Consider the following 22585-nt stretch of genomic DNA (forward strand, 5'->3'; position numbering starts at 1 on the left):
TAAGCAATACACAGTACAAAAAGCAATACACAATACATAATTATTTTTTAGTGAAAAGAAATAGAGTTCATAAGTACTTCACATGCACTATAGTGTTTGATAGTATAATTTATTGAAAAATTATCAAGAATTTTGGACTAATTAACTGTGACGACCCAACCCGTCGTCACGTGTGTTACCGTCTCGTTTCCCTCATTTTCTGCTGATTTATGCTTCATTATCAGTGTTGGGTGTGAACGAGTTGATTTGGATTGATTTTAGTAGGAAATGAGACACTCAGTCTCTTTAAGGAAGGTTTGTTTTGGAAAAGTCAACCGGACGTTGACTTACGTGTTAGAGGGCCCGGATATGAATTCCGATGATTCGGTTAGCTTCGGGGGATGATTTGTGACTTAAGAGTGTGATTGGAAGTAATTTTGGAGGTCCAGTGTAGAATTAGGCTTGAATTGGCGAAGTTAGTATTTTGGCGAATTCCGGTTGATATGTGAGAATTTGATCCGAGGGTCGGAATGGAATTCCGAGAGTTGCAGTAGCTTCGTTAGGTGATTTGGGATGTGTGTGCAAAATTTCAGTTGATTCGGAGGTGTTTTGGTCGGGTTTTGATCGAATGCAAGTTTCGGAAGATTTGGATGAATTTAGGCTTGAATTTGATGTAATTTGATGGCTTAGGTGTTATTTGTGGTATTTTGATGATTCGAGCAAGTTTGAATAAGGTGTTGGATCATGTTTGTGTTTTTGGTTGAGGTCCCGGGGGCCTCGGGGTGTTTTTGGGTGGCTAACGGGGAGTTTTGGACTTGTAATGTTGCAGAACCTGTGCTGCTTCTGGTATTTTCGCTTCTGCGGAAAGGGGACCGCAGAAGCGGTACCGCAGAAGCGAGTTATGAGCCACAAAAGCGGCAGGTATCGCAGGTGCGGAGTGGGTGACCGCATCTGCGGAGTCGCAGATGCGACAATGGGACCGCAGATGCAGAATTTTGGAAGACTAAGGGAAACCGAATCTGCATAAATGGAATCGCTGTGCGGAACCGCAGAAGCGGTCTTGTCACCGCAGAAGAGATTTAGTCCGCAGAAGCGACTTGTAACCGCAAAAGCGGAAGTCGCAGATGCGGCTAAGGAGCCGTAGATGCGGAAATAACTGGTCAGTGAAGTTTTATTTCTCCTTCGCGAAATTTCAAAGGGTTTCATAATTTTTACTTCAAACTTGGAGAATTTGGGCGAGTTGGAAGGGAGAAATCAAGGAACTTCATTGAGATTCGGTACACGAGGAGGTCAATTCGAAAGGCAAGGGCATAGCGAGCTAGGACTTTGGCCGGCTTGAGGTGAGTAATAGATGTAAATGTTGTTCTGAGGGTTTGAAACCCCGTGTTTGCACATCGTAGTGCTATATTGAGGTGACTTGCACGTCGGGTAGCGAGCGTGGGCTAGAGCACCGTTGGGGATTGTGACTTGGTCCGTCCCGGTAGATGAATATACTGCGTATTTGACTGAAATTCACTTATTATCGCTTTAATTGAGCTAATTGCTATGTTTGGGCTTCGTGCCAATTGATTAAATCCTTCAGGGATTATTATTACTGGTTTCTTACTATTTTTACATATCATTGAACTCAATCCTGGTATTTAATACTGTTTTGCAAACTCAGCCACTTTTTCTTAAACTTGAAACTTAATTAATATTTTTAAATGAAGTTTGGGCTGAATATTTCTATATTATTGTGCCCGAGAGGCTGATGTGATTTTGGACTGAGCATAGGATCGGGCTGCACGCCGCAGCGGTATGATACTGATATTGATATGAGGCCGAGAGCCTAGTTGATGCCATGAGATGGCTTATTATTGCGTTTGGGCCGTAAGGGGCCCCTCCCGGAGTCTGCACACCCCCAGTGAGCGCCGTCGACGATAAATAAATGGAGCGGGCTGCACGCCGCAGCGGGTACTGGAGAGTACCGGTCTATGTGTTGCATTGCATATTATTAATTGTCATTTATTTACTTATCTGCTCTAATATTTCTGTAATTGTTTTCATTGTTTTACTGGATTTCATACTGCTGGGTTCAAGTTGTTGTATTTATAGAATTACTTTGTGTCTATTCAGGATTTCTTATTCTCAGCCTTTATTTATGTTTATTACTCACTGAGTTGGAAGTACTCACGTTACTCCCTGCACCTCGTGTGCAGATTCAGGTGCACCCACGGAGGCTGAGTGAGACTTTCTCTGTCGAGCATCATATCCGGGAGCATCAAGGTAGCTGCATGACGTCCGCAGTCCTGATCTTCCCATCTGTCCTATTTATTTTATTCCGCATTTCCTCAGATTATTATGTAGTAGGTTGACACTCGTATATTAGAGGCTCAGACTTGTGACACCGGATTCTTCGGGCTGTGTAGTAGTATTTTTACTTGGGTTTTCCGCATGTTCGAACTTTATTTCAGATATTCAGTATTATGACTTATTAATTTAACTGTGTTAATAAATTCATGAGTTGTATAAATGGTTAAGGTTATTGGATTGGTCGGGCTTGCCTAGCAATGTGTTGGGCGCCATCACGACCGGGGTTGGGGTCGTGACATTAACTATCTATTTTATTATACTTTTTCATATATATGGACACGAAATTTCAAACTTATTTACCCGGTTTATCCATGTTTTCCTGTTTACAGAAATTAACGAAAGTTTTTAATAAAATATATAAATCTGGTCAAAATCTTTAATTTATTTATAAATTAAAATACAGTTTTTTCCTACAGAATAAGATTAAAAACTATAATTTACATACAATTTATATTCAACTTGTATACAATTATGTTAGTCGTATATATTTTGTACTCCATGTCGTTTGACCATTTCTACACCAGACATACAAAATATATACAGTTTGTTTATGTCTTTTTCTTCGAGTTTCAATTTGAATTTTAACCAAAATCACCTCGAATCTTCACCAAATTCTCTCAAAATTTAGATATAAACTCCAAAGGATACTTTTAATCATTTGCAACAATACCTAATCCAAATAAATTAATACCAATTTGCAAAATTAATTTTCCAATTCAAAGCGTCGAAGCTTTTTAATGACTGCCAATATCTATTCATTAAAGAGATGGTGATGAGAAACTTCAAATCTTATGCGGGTGAGCAATGCGTCCGATATTTTCCCGTAATTGAGTATTTCGAAAATTAATTTTAATTGAGTATCTAGGAAATCAAGATTAGCAAGTTCAATGAGTAGCTTAATCCAATTCCTTTTTCTGAACATCAAAATGAGAATATTAAGGAGGGAAGAAGAGAATGAAATGGGGAAGGAAGAACATGGAGAGAAAATGGATAAAATTGGAGTCTAATGCATTATTTTGTATATAAATAGTAAATTATATATCAACTTGTGATTAAGTTAAAACTTCAATATTAAAGGTAAATAAGTTTCAAAAGTAGTATAGATATATAAAATCTCTTTTATTTTGAATTTATTATACAGGAAAGAGTGCACTGCCGGAACTAGTTGGGGAGAACGGCCAGACTGCAAAAGAAACAATTGAGAGGGAAAACCCTTTGGTCACAGCTAATGTTGCTCCAGTGGGATCACCTGGTACCACTGATTTTCGTTGTGACCGAGTCCGTGTTTTTCAAATTGTTCAAACAAGGTTCTTTTTTAGTTTGTGTATTTGATCAATCGCCAATCAGTGAAGCTTTGTGTTGCATGCTTAGTCATCTTCCACCGAAGGATTGAAACCATATATCAATGTTATCCAGTAAGCAATCTACTGTTTCAATTTTAAGAACCTAACTTTATTATTAAGGAAAGTGGTATGAAACATACATGGCAGCCTTATTCATTATTTACGGTTCAGAATGGTATATTTATTCAATTTGGCGTTCAAATAAAAATGCTGAGGCATGTTAAAAGGAAATAACTGCGCGCAAAGATCACACAAACGTACGTCTAAGTTAAATGATAATTTAAGGTGCTAATTGGAAAGAATATTTGAATTATTCGATTTTGTTCCGTTCCTCACTTTATTCTGCATGTAACACAAAATAAAATTGATGAGTTCTCCTTATGTTTAATTTAATGCCATTGTCCAATTGAACACTCTGAAGCTTCGGGTATTTTTTTTTTATCCAACATGCAGCATTAATGATATAATAATTTCCTCCGTTAACAACATATGGGAAAGAATATGCTTAAACAAGATCTTTTATATGATCAACAAATTGGCATACAATTGAGAAACAAATATCTTCTATACCTAATTTACAAACAAATGAAAAAAATGGAATATCTGAAACGCTAGCTAGCGGTCTCCCACCAACCCTCCCAAAGGAAATCCAAAAAGGAGTTCCAAGAAATTAATGTAAAGAATTAAAAAAATAAAATAAAAGAAACCATCTTGCTAATATAATTTTTTTTATGGGTAAAGCAGTTGTTGCACTATAGAAGAGCTTCATCCCGATTAACAGCGACACCAAAATGAACCATGAGGCTGGTGGGATAGGCAGAAGTAGCTCTTAACAAATTAACATGTCGACCAGCAAAGTGCATTTCATTGAGTGGGCAACCTGAGCCAGAGCCACCATTTCCAGGGATATTGGTGCAACCAGATGGTCCAGATGGAGGGACTGGACCTCTTTGAAGAGACTGCAATTTCATCAACTCTTTTTCATGCAACAACCTACTTCCTTTTCCTGGTTGAACACAGCACACAACAACAAGGCCTAAGAATACTAATAAAGTAGTATTAAACCTCTTCATCTACTTATATTGCAAAAAGGTAGCACGGAAAAAGAATATTAATTGTTCCCAAAGGTTTATCAAACAAGTATTCTTTAATTTTATCCGTAGGTTTTTTATGATTAAGGTTTCTATTGAAGAGGGGACATATTTATAGGCAATTGGTTTCCTACTGTTTGATTATATTATAGGATAGGTTTTTGACTGTTGACTGCTACCAAAACGTGGTTTCGAACTGACATCCAACCAAGGTTTTCTATACTCATCATCCATCTTATTTGCTAGTAGTATTTCGTTGGATAATATATTAATTAATTAACGAGATAAATCTAAGTGGGATTTTGTACGTAGTTGATGATGCTAAAGTTTGGTGCAGGTATTTGGACAAGAAAATTTTCAGATTGTGTCTTCCTACTAGCTCGTTTCGTGGAAGATTTTGTCCGTGGACTAAATGCAATACCTTTATGGAAGTTCTCTTGGTAATGAACTAATGCTTTTCCTTTTAACTTAGTGGATGCGTTTCTTTGGTTGTTAATTGACTTTCAGAAGTGATTGAATCACTGCTGAGTAATTCCAAGTATCAATATGCAGAATTTTTTTGCTTGTCACTATCCCACGTTTATTACTACTATGACTTCTAACCAATTTAATTACTAAAATTACATGGTGACACCTAACCAAGTCATTAACCATTCCTAATCCATTCAATTTTGTCATCCCTTCAAAGGATCAATTTTTGACTTCTTATACAACATTGCAAGAGAAAAATAATTTTACCAAAATTAAAAGAAAAGGAAAACATGGAAATGTGAACTTTAGATTAACTACTATATAATAAGAGGAAGCCTTTTGTACGACGAAGGGCATTCCCGTAATTAAGCGTGGGTAAAAAGTAAGCCTTTTTTTTTTTGTCACAAGATGCATACTTTTATATATTAAGGAGTGTACAAGGAGCATTTGGAGAAACATTATTACAAAAATATCGTTGTGTACCCATGCAAGTGTGGGACATAGTTTGTGATAGCATATGTAAACAAAAAGAAGTATGTTCCAAAATCTTGGAATCAGTTGTGGAACGTTTGTAGAGTGTGCCACGGTGATCATCCATGTACTGAGGCATAGCAAATAGTGGTGGTTCCAAAAGTGTGGTCGATGGATTTTGCATGGAGATAGTTGTTCCTTGTTTGGCCAGTAGATCTGCCACTTAATTCTGCTCCCTGTATACATATGTCATTCGAGGGCTACCCAGTTGATGTAGTAGGTACCTGCATTCATCAATCAAAGATGAGTAGTGGTAATTATTCGAGAGAAGGGTTAAAATTACCTCTGTTGATACCACATTAATCTCCAGTGGAGTGTATTTATATTGGAGGGCGAACCTTAGTCCTTCCAGTAGTGCAGTAAGTTCCATGTATAGTATGCTTCCCATTACTATGTAATACATGTCGTTAGGGGTGTTCATGGTTTGATTTGGATCAGTTTTTCCCTAAAAAGAAACCAAACCAAGTAAGTCGGTTTTTCAAATATTCGAACCAAACCAAACCAATTAAGTCGGTTTTTCTTGATTCGATTTATGTCGGGTTTAGTTGGTTTTTTGGTTTTTTGGTTATTTGTCGGTTTTTTCTTAAATATAAGGCATACACTACCAAACACATATTCCGGCGACCACATTTTCAACGTAACACTATCAAATCAATTGTCCTTTGAGAAATATATTATTTACTAAGATATATTGACAATAATTGAATCAAATAGTGATGAATAATTTAAGGACTCAATCAAAAATATATATTTTTTTAACATGAAATGAATTCTTACACTTAACAAAAGAAAATTACCAATCAAACTAGAATGTAAAGGTAAAGAACTGTACTAAAAGTGCAAACGATTAACATTCACCATAAAAAATTTTGAAACTTTTTATAAAAATATACATATATATAGGTGTAATAATAAATTTGAAATAGCTACTCCTATAATCTGTTTGGTTCGGTCTTTTTCGGTTATTTTTTGATAAAACCAAAACCAAACCAAATTTGATCGATTTTTAAAATTCAAAACTGAAACCAAACCAACCAAAAAGTATCGATTTTTTTGATTGGTTTGGTTTGGCTTCCGGTTTGGTTCGATTTTTCGGGTTTTTATGAACACCCCTACGTGTCGTTGCTCATTTGGTGTTAGATTTGACGTGTCATTTCATTGTTCCACTTTTATGTGGGACAGACCCACTCACAAATTCGTAAGCATTTCTCTCTTATTTTTATTAATCTCTCTCTCTCTCTCTTAAGCATCTTCTTCAGCTTTTTTGTTTGCTCTGTTTCTCTTTCTATGGTAGGTTTCTCTTCTTCTCTAATTCCTTTTTGCTTACTTTTACAGTTTTCTGCTCCTCTCTCTTTCATCAGCTGTAGTAATTCTTTTTCTTCTTTTCTTTTTGCTCACTTTTTTTGTTTTGAATAGGGTGGTGTGTTTTGAAGGTTTTGAAGAATTTCATCATAGAAGAATTTTTGTATTGATAAATCTCTGTGTATGTAATGTACAGTGAAGCTATGTATATATACCAAAAAGGAAAAGATCCTTACGAGGCCAAGGGATTCTATCCTAACCAACTCCTAACAAACTTTCAGAAAATTAATTAAAAAGAGATAGTATTATTTATACAAGCTATTACTAAAATGGCCTAAGTAAGAATTTTTCGGAACATCACAGTTGTCCACCATTTGAATGTTGAATCTCTGACAGGTGTCCTCATCTTGTTACTCTAAAATTCTTTCTCCAAAGAATACCTTCATATCAAAACAGAGACTAAACGTCTTTAGCAATTAGGTTACCCCATTGTCTTTACTTTGTAACTCGCCGGAGACATTATGGCGATTTTTCTCGTCAACATATTTTCAGTCTTCACTTTCTTAGAGTTTGTCCATTTTGTTTGGTGCGAGTTCTCTGTTTTCGGAGTTGTTTTGTGTAATTTTTTTTCTTTCTTATTGCAATTTATTTATTTGTAATATGTGTGTATATTATAATCGTGCATATATGCATGTTCGTTTCCTATTCTTTTGGCAAAATACATAGTTTACCCATTAACCTTGCTGCGAAATTCCTGTTACACACCTCTCTTTCATGGGAAACTTTTTACACACTCAACCTTTCAAAAGTGTATCTAAGACACACCGTTTTTGTGCTTGAATAATTTTTCAGATAACGTGAAAGTCACACCCTAATAGGGTCGTGACACGTGTCATTGACTTTAAAAAGGAAAAAAAAATATTAGAATTAAAATTAAAATCCATTTTCTTCATCTTTCCATTTTCTATCTTAAGCATCATTGTTGCTACCATCATGGTTATTTGTGAGAAAGTTTCCACCAACACCAAAATTCAGCCATACTATCTAAACAACTAGCCGAAAATAATCGAGCAAAGAAGTTGAGTTCAATAACCCAATAAGAGTTTTCAAGCTTTTTTCGATACCTCAACAATGGTGGATTCTAGATTTTTTCACAAAACCTTCAATACTACTGTTAAAGCTTTTAAATCTATCTCAAATAAATAGTTTTCACAATATTTGGACAATAAACCAACAAAATCCGCTCAATTTTAGATCTAAAATTGATATGTTTTTTCAAAAAAATTCTATTTGGAGAAGAAAATGAGGGGGAGGGTAGTGAGGAAGAAGACCGAAGGGAGGGGGAGGGGTTCCTGTGGGGAGGGGAGACAAAAAATGAGTTTTTTACGGGCTTCACGTGCTTTTGTTTGTGTGTAAACACGCAAGTGCTATCTGGTCAAAAGTAGTGTGTCTTAGATACACTTTTGAAAGGTTGAGTGTGTTCAAAATTTCTCGTGAAAGAGAGGTGTGTAACAGGAATTTCGCTGCAAGATTAATGGGTAAACTATGTATTTTCCCTATTCTTTTTAATAATGTCTTGGTAGATTTATACATGCATGGATGTTAGTAATTGTTCCTGATTTATACGTGCATTATGTTAGTTTGATGAATTTTGTCTTTGTTACCAACTACTAATTTGAAGTGGACTATGCACCTAAGGTGCTTGATAATATGTTTGCCATAGGTGAATTTGGACTTTCATTTTCTGTTAGGTTTCTTTACTTATGATTATGTGCGGCTTTCACAATGGAACGAAATTACATTTTATTTGGTTTAGTTATCATCAATGCATGGCGGGATAGCTTAGAAAACCTCGCCTCGTAATTGGTCACGGACATCTGGCCCTGCTCTAGCTGCTCAAACTGATACCGCAGCTCTTCCCTCTCAGAGGGTGGAATATACCTGTCCAGAAACAACTGTGTGAACTCACTCCAAGTGATAGGAGGAGAACCTGCTGGCCTGCCCAGAACATAAGACTGCCACCATCTGCGGGCCTTGCCCTCAAGCTGAAAAGTAGTGAAGTCAACTCCATGCGACTCCAATATCCTCATGTTGTGCAGCCTGTCCCTGCACCTGTCAATGAAGTCCTGGGCATCCTCATGACGCTCGCCCCCGAAGACCGGAGGGTGAAGCCTAGTCCATCTATCCAACAACTTCTGCGGATCGCCATCAAGCAGCTGGCCTGAGCTGGGGCGCCACTGCAGCAACTGGCTGGCCCCCATCTGCGGGTAGTGCACCCGGAGTCTGATACACTGCAGCTGCATGTCCAGGAGCCTGAGCAGTAGGGGTCTGTGCCCCCCTCCTGCCTGTGAGGTAGCCGAATCTGCTGGAAATAAACCAGCCTGAGTCATAGAATCCATGAACCGAAGTATACGGCTCATAACTTCCTGAAATCCCGGTGCTGTCATAAAGTCTGCCGGGGTGGGCTCAGCTGCGGGCACCTCGCCCTGCTCCTCGATAATAGGATCTCCCGCAGGATCTGCTGGTGGTACTACTGGAATAACTCTAGGACGCCCCCATCCCCTACTATCTATTAATTTGACATTAGTCACTTTGCAAAAGTTTTCCTCTCCTGCGTAAAGAGGATGAGCTAAAAGTAAATTGTCCAAAATTATTTAGAGAAACAGCTGATATATATCAGGAAGGGTCGGAGAATTTGGCTATTATGTTTCTCTTTCATGCGAATAATGGTGGTATGGTTGTTTTGGGTTCAACTTGTGCTTTAGGTTTGTGCCACTGGCATCTATCAAAACACTTGTGCTCTTATGACCCATAAAATGATAATTGGAAATTCAGGTTTGTTTTCGTGACGACTTCACCCTCACAAGCTTATATAGTCCATTAGAATTAATTGGTTAACATTCCCAAAACGATAAGTTTCTGATGTCCTGAATCCTTAAAAAAACATGCCAATTCTTTATGCTTGTCTAATTTTTAATGCTACGCTTCTATTAAATTAGTTTTTCTTAATATTTTTATCCTCTATTCTTGATATGTAATTGGCCTTTTTTATGCGACTTTTCTATTATTAGTATAAAGTGTTTTAAGTTGCATGTTGGACAATTGATGGAAACATTGCAAGGTTAGTTTATTTTTCTAAAGATGTTCAACCAGTTAATAACAAAGACATGTGCTTTATGTCGGACAGACACTATTTTAAATTTGTCCCCTGCTTTTTTAAGAATGCATATGTATAGTCTGAGTTGCAAACTATATATGTAAATTTTTAAATATATTTTTTCTTCAATATAGTATATACATGTATATCTCTTGAGTTCAAAGAGTAAGCTTACGTGCAATAAGGTTTATATGTTGGGCTGCCTTTGCACTGTGTATGTTGAAGTATTTGTCAGAAGTACAATCGAGTTTACTTTGTTTCACCTATACTTGTTACTTAGAGTGTTGCGACATCTTCCTTACATTGTTCTTTGCTTAATTTACTTCACTGTATTTTTGTTGTTGTTGTTGTATATAGAGTCTATTTTCAAGGCCATTTGCTGGTTCACATTAGGTTTTGGTTACTTATGTCATTCAATTTATCTATGCATATTACATCTTCATTTAGAGCAATGGGTCTTCTAATTAATTTCATCCACACTTATTTGACAATCCTTGCGAAAAGTTCCTTCTTTCTTGGTAAAGTTCATCACAGGTGAATTTTTTTACCTTTTTTTTAAATAGCCAAAGTACCTCAATCATGTTCAGAAGTGTAAATACATTAGTCTGCATATTGTTATTGTCACGACCCATTTTCCACAATAGGTCATGATGGCGCCCGACATCATTGTCAGGCCAGCCAACGCGAAAAATACAATTAAGTTTTTGCTTTTACCCAAAAATAAATATAACAGATTCTCAAATTAAAGTTAAGACCAGAAGCGATCAATAATGTATCAAAATGATTAGTAAAGTCATAAAATTATACAACCCCCAAAAAAATGATACTGTCTACTAATGTGTGTGCCAAGACCCGGTGTCACAAGTAATGGGCAATTAGTAGAATGTACAAAATAATAAACTATCCTACTGTCCGAGATAGAATAGACAGCAAAAGCAAGGAAAAGACTCCATCAAGCTGCCGAACGCCACAGGAAAGGAGCAGCTTACCGTGGAAGTCTCGTACTATGAATCAGGGGCGCGCACCAAACTGATAGTCAGATGTACCTGCCTCAGACCCTGTACAATTAAGTACAGAAGCGTAGTATGAGTACATAAATAATATGTACCCAGTAAGTATCCCGTCTAATCTCGAAGAAGTAGAGACGAGAGGTCGACTTGACACTTACTAGGGTCAAATAATATAATAAGGTGCTCTGTTAGGCACGATAATCACAAATAATCAACAGTATGCAACAAGAGATAATAAGTCATGTCCCTAGCAATTTGGCAGTTAACCGTACACATTTCAAATATTTAACAGAATAAGCCATGGGTAAGATTTCACACATATATATGTCATGCGCACGTTATGCCGAGGTCGACAGCCCGATCCAACAGAAAAATAACTGTGCACTGCCGAGGGTCGAATGGCGCGAACCATAGATGCATCTATTTCTACCTAGGCGATCGGCCCGATCCAAAAATATCAATTTAATTCAAGGAAACACATGAATGCGCATTTATTTCCGAGATAATTCATACAAGTGCCCAATGAAGGTATACATTCGCTTATCTCTTTTCAAGTCTCTAGCATATCCTAAGTGATCACATTAGCAAGAAATATAGAAACAATTACGATATATCATGATACGGGCCCTAAACTACCCGGACAATTAACATAATAGTAGCTACGCACGGACTCTCGTCACCTAGTGCGTACGTAGCCCCCGCATTTAATAACAAATTACTCTTTTATTATACCTATGGGGACAATTCCCTCTTACAAGGTTAGAAAGGAGACTCACCTCGCTCCAAAGTGCACTTCCAATTCAAAGAACGAGTCCAAACCCTCAATTCGGAGTCGAACGATCCCAAACTAGTTAAACGAAGTAAAAACTAGTCAATATAGACTCACAAGATCGAATCCTAGCTATTTAAGCAATTTTCCAACTCTTAACACAAGTTTCCTAAAATCCGACCCCGGGCCCACGTGCCCGGATTCCGAGATTTTTCGAAGAAGTTGTTCTCTACATCCTAAGGATCAACAATATATGATTTCTAATTTATTCCATAGCAAATTTCGTGGTTAAATCTAACTTTTATTAAAATCCTAGGTTTTTGCTCTAACCTCATGATTTCACCTTAATACTAGTGTTTAATCTACCTAAAACAATAGTAATAAACTAGAAATGGGTAGGACTAACTTACCTTAAGATGCTTGGTGAAGATTTTCTCTCAGGAGCTCAAAAATCGCCAATNTACCGGGGTGGGCTCAGCTGCGGGCACCTCGCCCTGCTCCTCGATAATAGGATCTCCCGCAGGATCTGCTGGTGGTACTACTGGAATAACTCTGGAACGCCCTCGTCCCCTACCACGGGCCGGTGCCCTCCCCCGGCCTCTGCCTCGGCCTCGAGCAACGGGGGGAGAAGCTCCGCCCGGGTCTGGAACATCAGCCGTGCGTGTCCTCACCATCTGTGAGAGAATAGAGAGGGAAATTTAGTATATCAACCACTGCACGATGGGAATGAATAAAGAGTAGTTCTTCCTAATACCCTATAGCCTCTCGAAGATAAATACAGACGTCCCCGTACCGATCTACAAGACTCTATTAGGTTTGCCCATGACTTGTGAGACCTACGTGAACCTAGTGCTCTGATACCATGTTGTCATGACCCATTTCTGAGAATAGATCGTGATGGATCCCAACACCATTGCCGGGCAAGCCAACGCGGAAGATGCTAATTAAACTTTCATTTACCTTTACCCCGAAAATAGTTGGAATAATTTTTTAAGTCGAAATAAAATCAGAAATGATAAATAAAGTCATAATAATCATACAACCCCAAAAAAAATGTTACCGTCTACTAATGTGTGTGCCAAGACCTGGTGTCACAAGTTGTGGGCAACTAGTAGAATATACAAAAGGATCATACTATCCTACTGTCCGAAACAGAATAGACAGCAAAATACATAAGGAAGACTTCTTCAGGCTACTGAACGGCATGGAAGGAAAAGCAGCTCACCGTAGAAGCCTTGGGTCCGCTCAGGGATACGCACCAAACTGATAGCCAGATACACCTGCCTCAGATTCTGTACAATTAAGTACAGAAGTGTAGTATGAGTACATAAACAACATGTACCCAGTAAGTATCCCGTCTAATCTCGAAGAAGTAGAGACAAGAGATCGACTTGACAATTACTAGGGTCAAATAATATGACAAGGTATTTATGCTAAGCACGGAAGTCAAAATCTATCAACAGCTTGTAGCAAGAGGTAATAATTCATGTTCTGAACATTTTAGCAGTTAACGAGTGACATTTCAAGTAATGAAAAGGATAAATCACGAATAAGACTTCACATAGATATCATGCGCACATTATGCCGAGGTCGACTTCCCGATCCAACAGAAAAATAAATTGTGCACTGCCAGAGGGTCGAAAGGCACGAACCACAGATGCATCTATTCATACTGAGGCGATCGGCCCGATCCACAAATATCAAGAAATATCAAGATCACACATGAAGGCGCATTTATATTCAATAGACACATGCAAGGGCTTACCAAGTATTTATGATCATTTTCATTCCTTTCCAAGTTGTCTAGCATCTCCTAAGTGATTGCATTAACAAGAAAACATCGAGATATTCACAATTATAGGATGATGTGGGTCCTAGACTATCCGGACATTTAGCATAATAGTAGCTACGCACGGACTCTCGTCACCTAGTGCGTACGTAGCCCCCGCATTTAGTGGCAATTTGCTCAATTATTACACCTATGGGGTCAATTCCCTCTTACAAGGTTAGAAAGGAGACTCACCTCGCTCCAAAGTGCACTTCCAATACCAAGAACGAATCCAAGCCCTCAATTCGAAGCCGAACGATCCCAAACTAGTTAAATAAAGTAGGAACTAGTCAATATAGACTCACAAGATCGAATTCTAGCTATTTAAGCAATTTCCCAACCATTAACACAAGTTTCCTAAAATCTGACCCCGGGCCCACGTGCCCAGATTCTGAGATTTTTCGAAGGAAGTTGTTCTCTACAACCTAAGGATCAATAATATATGATTTCTAATTCATTCCGTAACAAATTTCGTGGTTAAATCTAACTTTTATTAAAACCCTAGGTTTTTTCTCTAACCCCAAGATTTCACCTTAATACTAGTGTTTAATCTACCTAAGACAATGATATTAAACTAGAAATAGGTAAAACACACTTACCTGAAGATGCTAGGTGAAGATCTTCTCTCAAAAGCTCTAAAATTGCCAATGGAATTCTTATGATTTGGTTAGCTCCGTTAGGTGATTTGGGACTTAGGAGCGTGATCGGAATGCATTTTGGAAGTCCGCGGAAGGTTTAGGCTTGAATTGGCGAAATTAAGATTTTGGCGTTTTCCAGTTGATAGGTGAGATTTTGATATAGGGGTTGGAATGGAATTCCGGAAGTTGCAGTAGCTTCCTTGTATTATTTGTGATGTGTGTGCAAAATTTCAGGTCATTCGGACGTGGTTTGGTTGGATTTTTGATCAAAAACGGAATTTGGAAGTTCTTGAAATTCTTAGGCTTGAATCCGATGTGATTTTGGTGTCTTGATGTTGTTTTGAGCGTTCCGAAGGTTGAAACAAGTTTGAATGATGTTATGGGATATGTTGGCATGTTTAGTTGAGTTCCCGAGGACCTCGGGTGAGTTTCGGGTGGTCAATCGGACCATTTCATGTTGTTTGAAATTGCAGAAAACCAGCTGAAGTGTTGCAGACAATTTGTTCTTCGCGTTCGCGGTCAGGGACCCGCGTTCGCGAAGGGTGATCTTCTGAGGTGTGAATTTTTGCCTTCGCGTTCGCGTTTGGTGTGTCGCGTTCGCGATGTTGTGCTGTTTGATTCTCCGCGTTCGCGAGGCCTGTGTCGCGTTCGCATAGTGTAAGTAGAAATATATGGGGTCCCAGCCTTTAGTGCTCCGCGTTCGCGTAAGGAGGTCGCGTTCGTGATGGTTTGGAAAGCGGACGCTTCGCGTTCACGTAAGGGAATTTTTGGTCAACGGAACTTTGTGCTTCGCGAACGCGAGGCGTTGACCGCGTTCGCGAAGAAGGAAATTAAGGCCTGGGCAGAATGTTTTAAACTCGTCTTGTCCGCGAATGTGGGGTTATTTTCCTCCATAGTTGGTTATTTTGGGAGATTTTTGAAGGAGATTGAAGAGGGATTCAAGGGGAAACGATTGGAGGTAAGATTCTTGGACATAAAACTCGATTATTATGTGAATTCCACCTAGAAAATCATGAAATCTAATACTAAAATTGAAAAGCAAGGGCTTGAAATTGGAGAGCAAACATTTGGGATTTGAAGGGTCATTTGTGGATGGATTTTGATATTCTTGGTATGTATGAACTCGTGGGAAGATAAGGAATCTAATGATGTGAAAATTTCTGAGTTTCGAGAAGTGGGCCCGGGGCTCGGGTTTTGCTAATTTCGGGATTTTTGGTATTTTTCGATTATTTTCGCTTGGGCTTTGTTCCCTTAGCATATTTTGACGTCCTCGTTCTGATTTTGGATAGCTTCGACGCGCGTGCAGGCCAATTCAAGGGGCAAGGGCGTTGCGAGCTAGAGATTTAGTCGTGTCGGGTGAGTAATGGTTGTAAATGATGTTCTGAGGGTTTGAAACCCCTGATTGCACATCGTAGTGCTATATTGAGGTGAGGCACACGCTTGATGACGAGCGTGGGGTCGTGCACTATTGGGGATTGTGGCTGGGTCCGTCCCGTACGATTGTTAAGTCGCGTAGTTGAATTGAAATCTTATGATATTCCATATTTTAGAGATTTATATTATAATTTGGGTTGTATGCCATGTTTGGGCCTTGTGCCGACCTGTTGAGACCCTTAGGGGCATTTTTACTTTTTTTTCCACTCTCTATTCGTTTGAAAGCATAACCTGAGTCATATTTTACCTGTTTATTGTTTAAATCTGGTTTTATCACTTTACTTCTTAAAAATATGGAAAACTGTTTGGGCTGAGTTCCCTGATTTACTGATAGACCAAGGGTCTGATTGTGAGGTTAATGATTGAGATANTATATATATATATATATATATATATATATATATATATATATATATATATATATATATATATATATATATATATATATATATATATATATATATATACATATGAATATGGATCGGGCTGCACGCCGCAGCGATATAGCGCTTGGGCTGTAGGAGCCCTTCCGGAGTCTGCATACTTCCAGTGAGCGCAGTCGACTATATATATGGATCGGGCTGCACGCCGCAGCGATATATGGATCGGGCTGCACGCCGCAGCGGTTATTATATGGTACCTATTGAGTGTGAGTGCTGAGTGTGAGCACTGATTGGTAAGAGGCTTGCCCGAGGGGCTATATATAGATATATACATGTACATGAGTGATGTTTTGCCTAAGGGGCTAGTTATGAATTTACTGTTTTCACTCCTCTTTATAGTGAGTTCCATTGAATATGGTGATTTAATTACTGTTTTCACTCATCTTTAGACCGAGCCTCTATTGGAAATGCTGAACAAATGTATTAAATAATCTTTCATTTAAACTGAAGTTTTTAAGCTATGAAAAAGATTGTATATTTGTGCCCGAGGGGCGGATTTCTGTACTTATCTGCACTAGTTGTTCTATACTCAATTGCATAACTGTTGAAGAAGTCATTTTCAAAGAAGTTTAAACTGAGCTAAGATGTTTTAAGGGATTTTACAGCTTCATTGCTTTCTTACTAGTTTTTGAACTGCTTCTATACGGCATGTTGATGCACTTTTCGAGTTTTCTTACCACTCAGTCTTTATTTATGATTATTACTCACTGAGTTGGAAGTACTCACTTTACTCCCTGCACCTTCTGTGCAGATTCAGGTATTTTGTGAACCCGGTAGCGGGTATTGGTTGATCGGAGGCAGATTCATCGGAGTTTAGCAAGGTAGCTGCCAGCGTTCGCAGCATTGCTTTTCTCCCTCTTTATTCTATCAGTCTGTACTTAGTACATTTCAGACTTTGTCAGTTGTATTTAGACCTTAGTAGATGCTCATGACTAGTGACACCCCGGTTTGGGCTGTGTTTGGGTTGTATTTCCGCATTGTTATGATATTATCTGCTACTTAGTACTATTAAATCATATTGAGCCAGTTTTATTGTTGTTTAGCTGTTTGACTTCGAATTGGAATTGTGTCGGCTAGCCTTGTCTTCACGAGAGGCGCCATCACGACCGGGACTGGGTTTAGGGTCGTGACAAGGATAATCTTCTCCGTCACAACCTTGATGTCATGCATATTGAGAAGAATTATTTTGACAATTTGTTCAACACGGTGATGGATGTTAAAGGTAAGACAAAGGATAACCCGAAGCCTAGAATGGACTTACAAGAATATTGCAGGCAGCCTGAATTATACTTGCAGACAGCAAACAATGGTAAGGCGTTCAAGCCCAAAGCAAGTTACACATTCACTTTGGAGGAAAGACGGCAAATTTGTGTTTGGGTAACGAAATTGAAGATGCCTGAGGGTTATGCGTCGAATCTTCGGAAAAAAGTTGATATGGAGGTAGGGAAGTTGAGCCATTTGAAAAGTCATGACTGTCATGTTTTCATGGAGACCTTAGTGCCTATTGCATTTTGTGGTTTGCCTGAAAGAACCCATCACAGAGATTAGTTTATTTTTCAAAGACTTGTGTTCTTCCACATTAAGGGAAGAAAACCTACTCTGAATGGATCAGAACATTCGTGTAACTTCTACTAAGATGGAAAAGATATTTCCATGTAGTTTTTTGATGTGATGGAACACCTTCCAATCCACCTTGTACACGAGGCACGACTTGGAGGGCCTGTTCAATGCAGATGGATGTATCCCTTTGAGAGGTAATATTATAAGTTTGATGTAATTTTCTGTTTTATTTGAATGTTCTTGGCTAACCTGAAATTATGTAGGACAATTGGAAAATGCAAACAATTTGTTAAGCAGAGGAATAGGATTGAAGGATCTATATGCGAAGCTTATCTTGCAAAGGAAACTGCTCATTTTTGTTCATATTATTTTGAGAGTAATGTGCCATGTGCTAGGAATAGACCCAATAGGCACACGGTCGAATGTGTGAATGATCCATTATATCCGCCTATGTCCATATTCAATCAACCAGGCCGATGTTCTAAAGATGTTAGAAAGAGAAGTTTGAGTGATATGGAGTTCAAGTCAGCTACACTTCATGTGTTGCTAAATTGTCCCGAAGTTGTACCATTTCTCAAGTAAGTATTGATTTAGTAGTTATCAAAATATAAAAATTAATGTGATTACATCTCAAATAAAAATATTTGATGTGTCACAGTTACTTCGTGGGTCAATTTGGCCATGATGTTGTATATACGAGATTTGATACGTGGTTCAAACAATTTGTAAGTTTATCCTTAAAATATTCTAACACTATGTAGGTAAACAATGTTTGGAAGTTATGCTAACTTATGAATTTTTTTAACAATATGTAGGTAAATAATCCAAATAATGGTGTAAATCAATATGTTAAAGATATATCTTGGGGACCTGGGCTTGAGGTCACAACAATGTCTAAGTACGTTGTGAATGGTTATAAGTTTCATATAGAGGATTGCTCTAAAAATAAAAATAGCAACAACAGTGGGGTGTTGGTTCAAGGTGGTGATGGCAACCAAGTTGGAGATATTGATTATTATGGTGTGCTCAAAGAAATAATAGAACTAGAATATACAGGTTGGCCATTTAAGAAATTGATACTCTTTAGATGCAAGTGGTTTGATCCAAATCCAACAAGAGGTACAAGAGTACACAATCAATACAACATAATTGAGGTTAATCATACGAGGGAGTATGATCACTATGATCCTTTCATAATTACACATAATGTTAGGCAAGTGTATTATGCTCCTTATCCATTGCGACAGAATAAGTCCGATTGGTGGGTTGTTATAAAAACTAAGCCTGTAGGTACGGTGGAAGTCGAGAATGTGTTAGATGTTGTATATCAAAACGATATCTCTAGTGTTCACCAAATTGTGGACGAAGTTTTAGAAAATGATTTGGAACATCCTGAACACATATTGGAAGAAGTTGATATAAATGAAGTAAGAATTATAGAAAATGAGGAAGAGGAATCAACTGATGAAGCTCAAACTAATGAGGAAAAAGAATTCTCGGACGAGGAACAATACGTCTATGAGCTTTAAAAAGTTGGTTTCTTTAATAACTCTCGTTTATGGCTAGTTTCTTTATACGTTTCAATATAAATATGTATTATATTATGCAGATGACAGGCAAGGGTCGAGGTAACAATGACCCTACTTGTTCTCGGGGTTGAGAAAAGGCTAGGAAACCAAAGAGGAGAGTAGAAGATAATACTCAATCTTTTCCACCCTCTTCAGAGATGCCTATGCCTATGCCTATGTCTTTGCCTCCACCCCAGGGCTATTCTGAGCTGCCACAGCATCATGAGCCCTACACCTTCGTGCAGACACCAGGTCTTTCGTCACAGGGGCCATAGGACTATTCGTCCGACAAACAGTCCACCTTCCTCACGACTACGTGGATCGCAGCCATCTGCATCGCATGGATCGCATCGATCCATGTCACATCCACATGGATCACAGCCATCAGTGTCACAGCCACTCAGGTCACAGCCACTCGGGTCACAGCTATCAGTGTCACAGCCACTTGCGGTCCATCCAGCTATGTCGCAGTCATAGGGATCGCATCCATCTTCATCAGGGACTCCATCTATTTCAAGCCTTCACCTGCGAGATGCTAGCTCTGAGCCCCCTACACCTTCCACACATGCCTCTGATATACATGCTTCGGACGTTGATGCTGAAGATGACGAGGAGGTGTATTATAATCAATATGGCAGGATCATCATAGTCCCTGAGGGTGATAGGTAAGAGTTATTTGTTATTTTTACGTTTATTGTTCTGTACAGTTTATACTAAGATATTAATGTATTTTTTAATTAAATTACAGGTTCATCCCTAGTAATATTACTACGAGGATAATCACCAAAGCCACCAGAAAGCTTTATGATGGCCCTTATGCGACTTGGAGTGAATTCTCATTCTCGCTGAAGGAGCAAATTTTCAATCAATTTAAGGCATAAATGTTCTTTTAAGAAGTATAATTATTTATAGTTATGATATTTCCATATAATACTTAACTTTTGAAATACAGAGCAAGTGTGTATGGGAACACCGCTATAGCGCGGAAGTGGCTGCAAATTTTCATCTCAAAGCTCGCAAGCGGTTGTCGTATTGTTCTCCAAAGCTAGAAAGTTGAACCAGAAGCCTGACTGGTTCCTTCAGAATTTATGGGAGGATTTGCAAAGGCAATGGCTTACCGCAAAGTTCTTAGAGAAGAGCGAAAAAGGAAAGAAAGCTCGCGCATCTGAGAAGGGAGGATCCTTGCACACTGGAGGTGCGATCAGCCTAGGGACAATAGAAAGAAGAACGGTACATAATTGCTTAATTTATTTTAATTTTCAAAGTATATCTATTCTGTTTATTAACTAAAATTTATGAGTTTTCAGGAAAATAAGTTGGGGCGTCCGATGAACCAAGATGAGCTATTCAAGGAGACTCATATTGTAAAGAAGAAGAAAGAGACGGATCAAGAAAGGTGGGTCGAGGGCCGAGCCTCGACTGTACATGTAAGTTTTCACTTTTCATTAAGTATTTTGATTTACTTTTATATAAATTTTGAAATACTAATTCAATGTAATTTTTCTTATAGGGTCGCTTCACAATTGAACTGCAGGAATTCATACGCAGTCAGCCACCTAATGAGTCAGGCGAGCCAATCCAACCTTCGGACGAGGATGCTGAAAGAATGTGGACGGAGGCTGCTGGCGGTCCAAAATGGGGGAAGGTATACGGGCTTCCTACTAAGAAATTCCATCGCTATAAGTGTAGAATTCAAGGAATAGGGACTTCCTCGCAAGCCGAGCTACTTGATGGGGAGAGCCTCTCCGCTATGCGGGAGACTGTGACAAAGCTCACATCCGAGCTAGAAGCGGCCAAGGAAAGAGAAAAGCTTAGAGATGCTCAGTACATTGGCATGCAAGCTCAGTGCCAAGGCATGCAAGAGCAGCTCAAATCTCTCCTTGCTTCTGGCGTTTTTCCGATTCCCCGGTCTCGTGAGTCATCGCCAGAGGCTCCCCTTCCCCGTGCTCATTCCTCCCGTCCTCCAAGTGCTCGTTCCTCCCGTCCTCCCCGTAATCGTTCTTCCCGTCCTCGACAAGTACACCCTTCTGGATATTGTTTTGATGATGAAAGTTCATCAGACGGTAATGATAATGATGTACAAAACAATCCTTGACTTTTATACACTTTGAACTAGACAAATAGAATCGGTTTTCGAATGGGCTTGTAATAACAGTTAACTTAGTTTGGTTAGCTTAATGTGTTAGTTCTATTGAACTTTATACTTTGTTGGTTTTAATGTTGTTGTTAATGTTATTGTTAATGTTGTTGTTGTGTTGTTGTTGTTGTTGTGTTGTTGTTGTTGTTGTTGTGTTGTTGTTGGTTTTATTGTTGGTATTGTTGTTGTTGTTGCTTGTAATAGGGATTTGGTATGCTGGCAGGTGGTGTAGCTACCAAAACAGGCAGTTTCTGCCAAAATTATACCAAGAAAAGCGACCAACTTTGGTCGCTTGTTGGTCGCTTTTCCATTTAAAAAATTAATTTTCTGGGCAATAGCGACCAAGGTTGGTTGCTAACTAACCCAGATTTCTCATGGTCGCTAGTCTAATAAAAAAAAATTCCTGGAAAATAGCGATCAATTATGGTCGCTTATGTTTAAGAAATAATTAAATTCTTGAAATTAGCTACCAATGTTGGTTGCTTATGTTTAAAAAAATTAAAGAAATTAAAAAAATAGCGACCAACTTTGGTCTCTATTTTTCAGATTTTAAAATATAATATTTTGTTTACAGACCAAAGTTGGTCGCTATATTGTTTACCCGGAATATTTGGTCCTTTTACCTTAGAGACCAAAGTTGGTCGCTAATTAGCGACCAACTTTGATCCCTAAGGTAAAGGGACCAGCAAAATATCGACCAGTCCTGTTTGGTCGCTTTTTGGTCGCTTTTTGACCCGTAAGCGACCAACTTTGGTCGCTTTTTGTGGTCACTTTTTTCCGGATTTCTAGTAGTGTGAAATTCTTGCTCTCAAGTCTCAATTACTACAATCTAAGAAACTATGGCAAACACCACTGATGCTGAAAATACTACTGATACTACCAATACTGGCGCTACCTCCGCTGCCCCAGTTCCAGTTGCACTATCATATGCCAGGCCATTTCCTGACGTGTTAAATATCAAAGTTTTCGCCA

At 38.6% G+C, this 22585-nt stretch overlaps 1 protein-coding gene across 1 annotated transcript; it reads right to left on the reverse strand.

Moving 5' to 3' along the window:
• Positions 1-4176: 4176 nt before the first annotated feature.
• On the reverse strand, positions 4177-4838 carry LOC109240047. The gene has a single exon (XM_019406665.1). It carries the CDS (start codon positions 4745-4747, stop codon positions 4427-4429), a length of 321 nt encoding a protein of 106 aa, XP_019262210.1. The 5' UTR covers positions 4748-4838; the 3' UTR covers positions 4177-4426.
• Between the last annotated feature and the right edge of the window lie 17747 nt (positions 4839-22585).

This window comes from Nicotiana attenuata, unplaced genomic scaffold, assembly GCF_001879085.1.
Source record: "Nicotiana attenuata strain UT unplaced genomic scaffold, NIATTr2, whole genome shotgun sequence".
NCBI lineage: Eukaryota > Viridiplantae > Streptophyta > Magnoliopsida > Solanales > Solanaceae > Nicotiana > Nicotiana attenuata.

What these genes read in the sequence shown, in the direction of transcription:
- LOC109240047 (XM_019406665.1), bottom strand. Translation starts at nt 4,747, where the DNA reads ATGAAGAGGTTTAATACTACTTTATTAGTATTCTTAGGCCTTGTTGTT.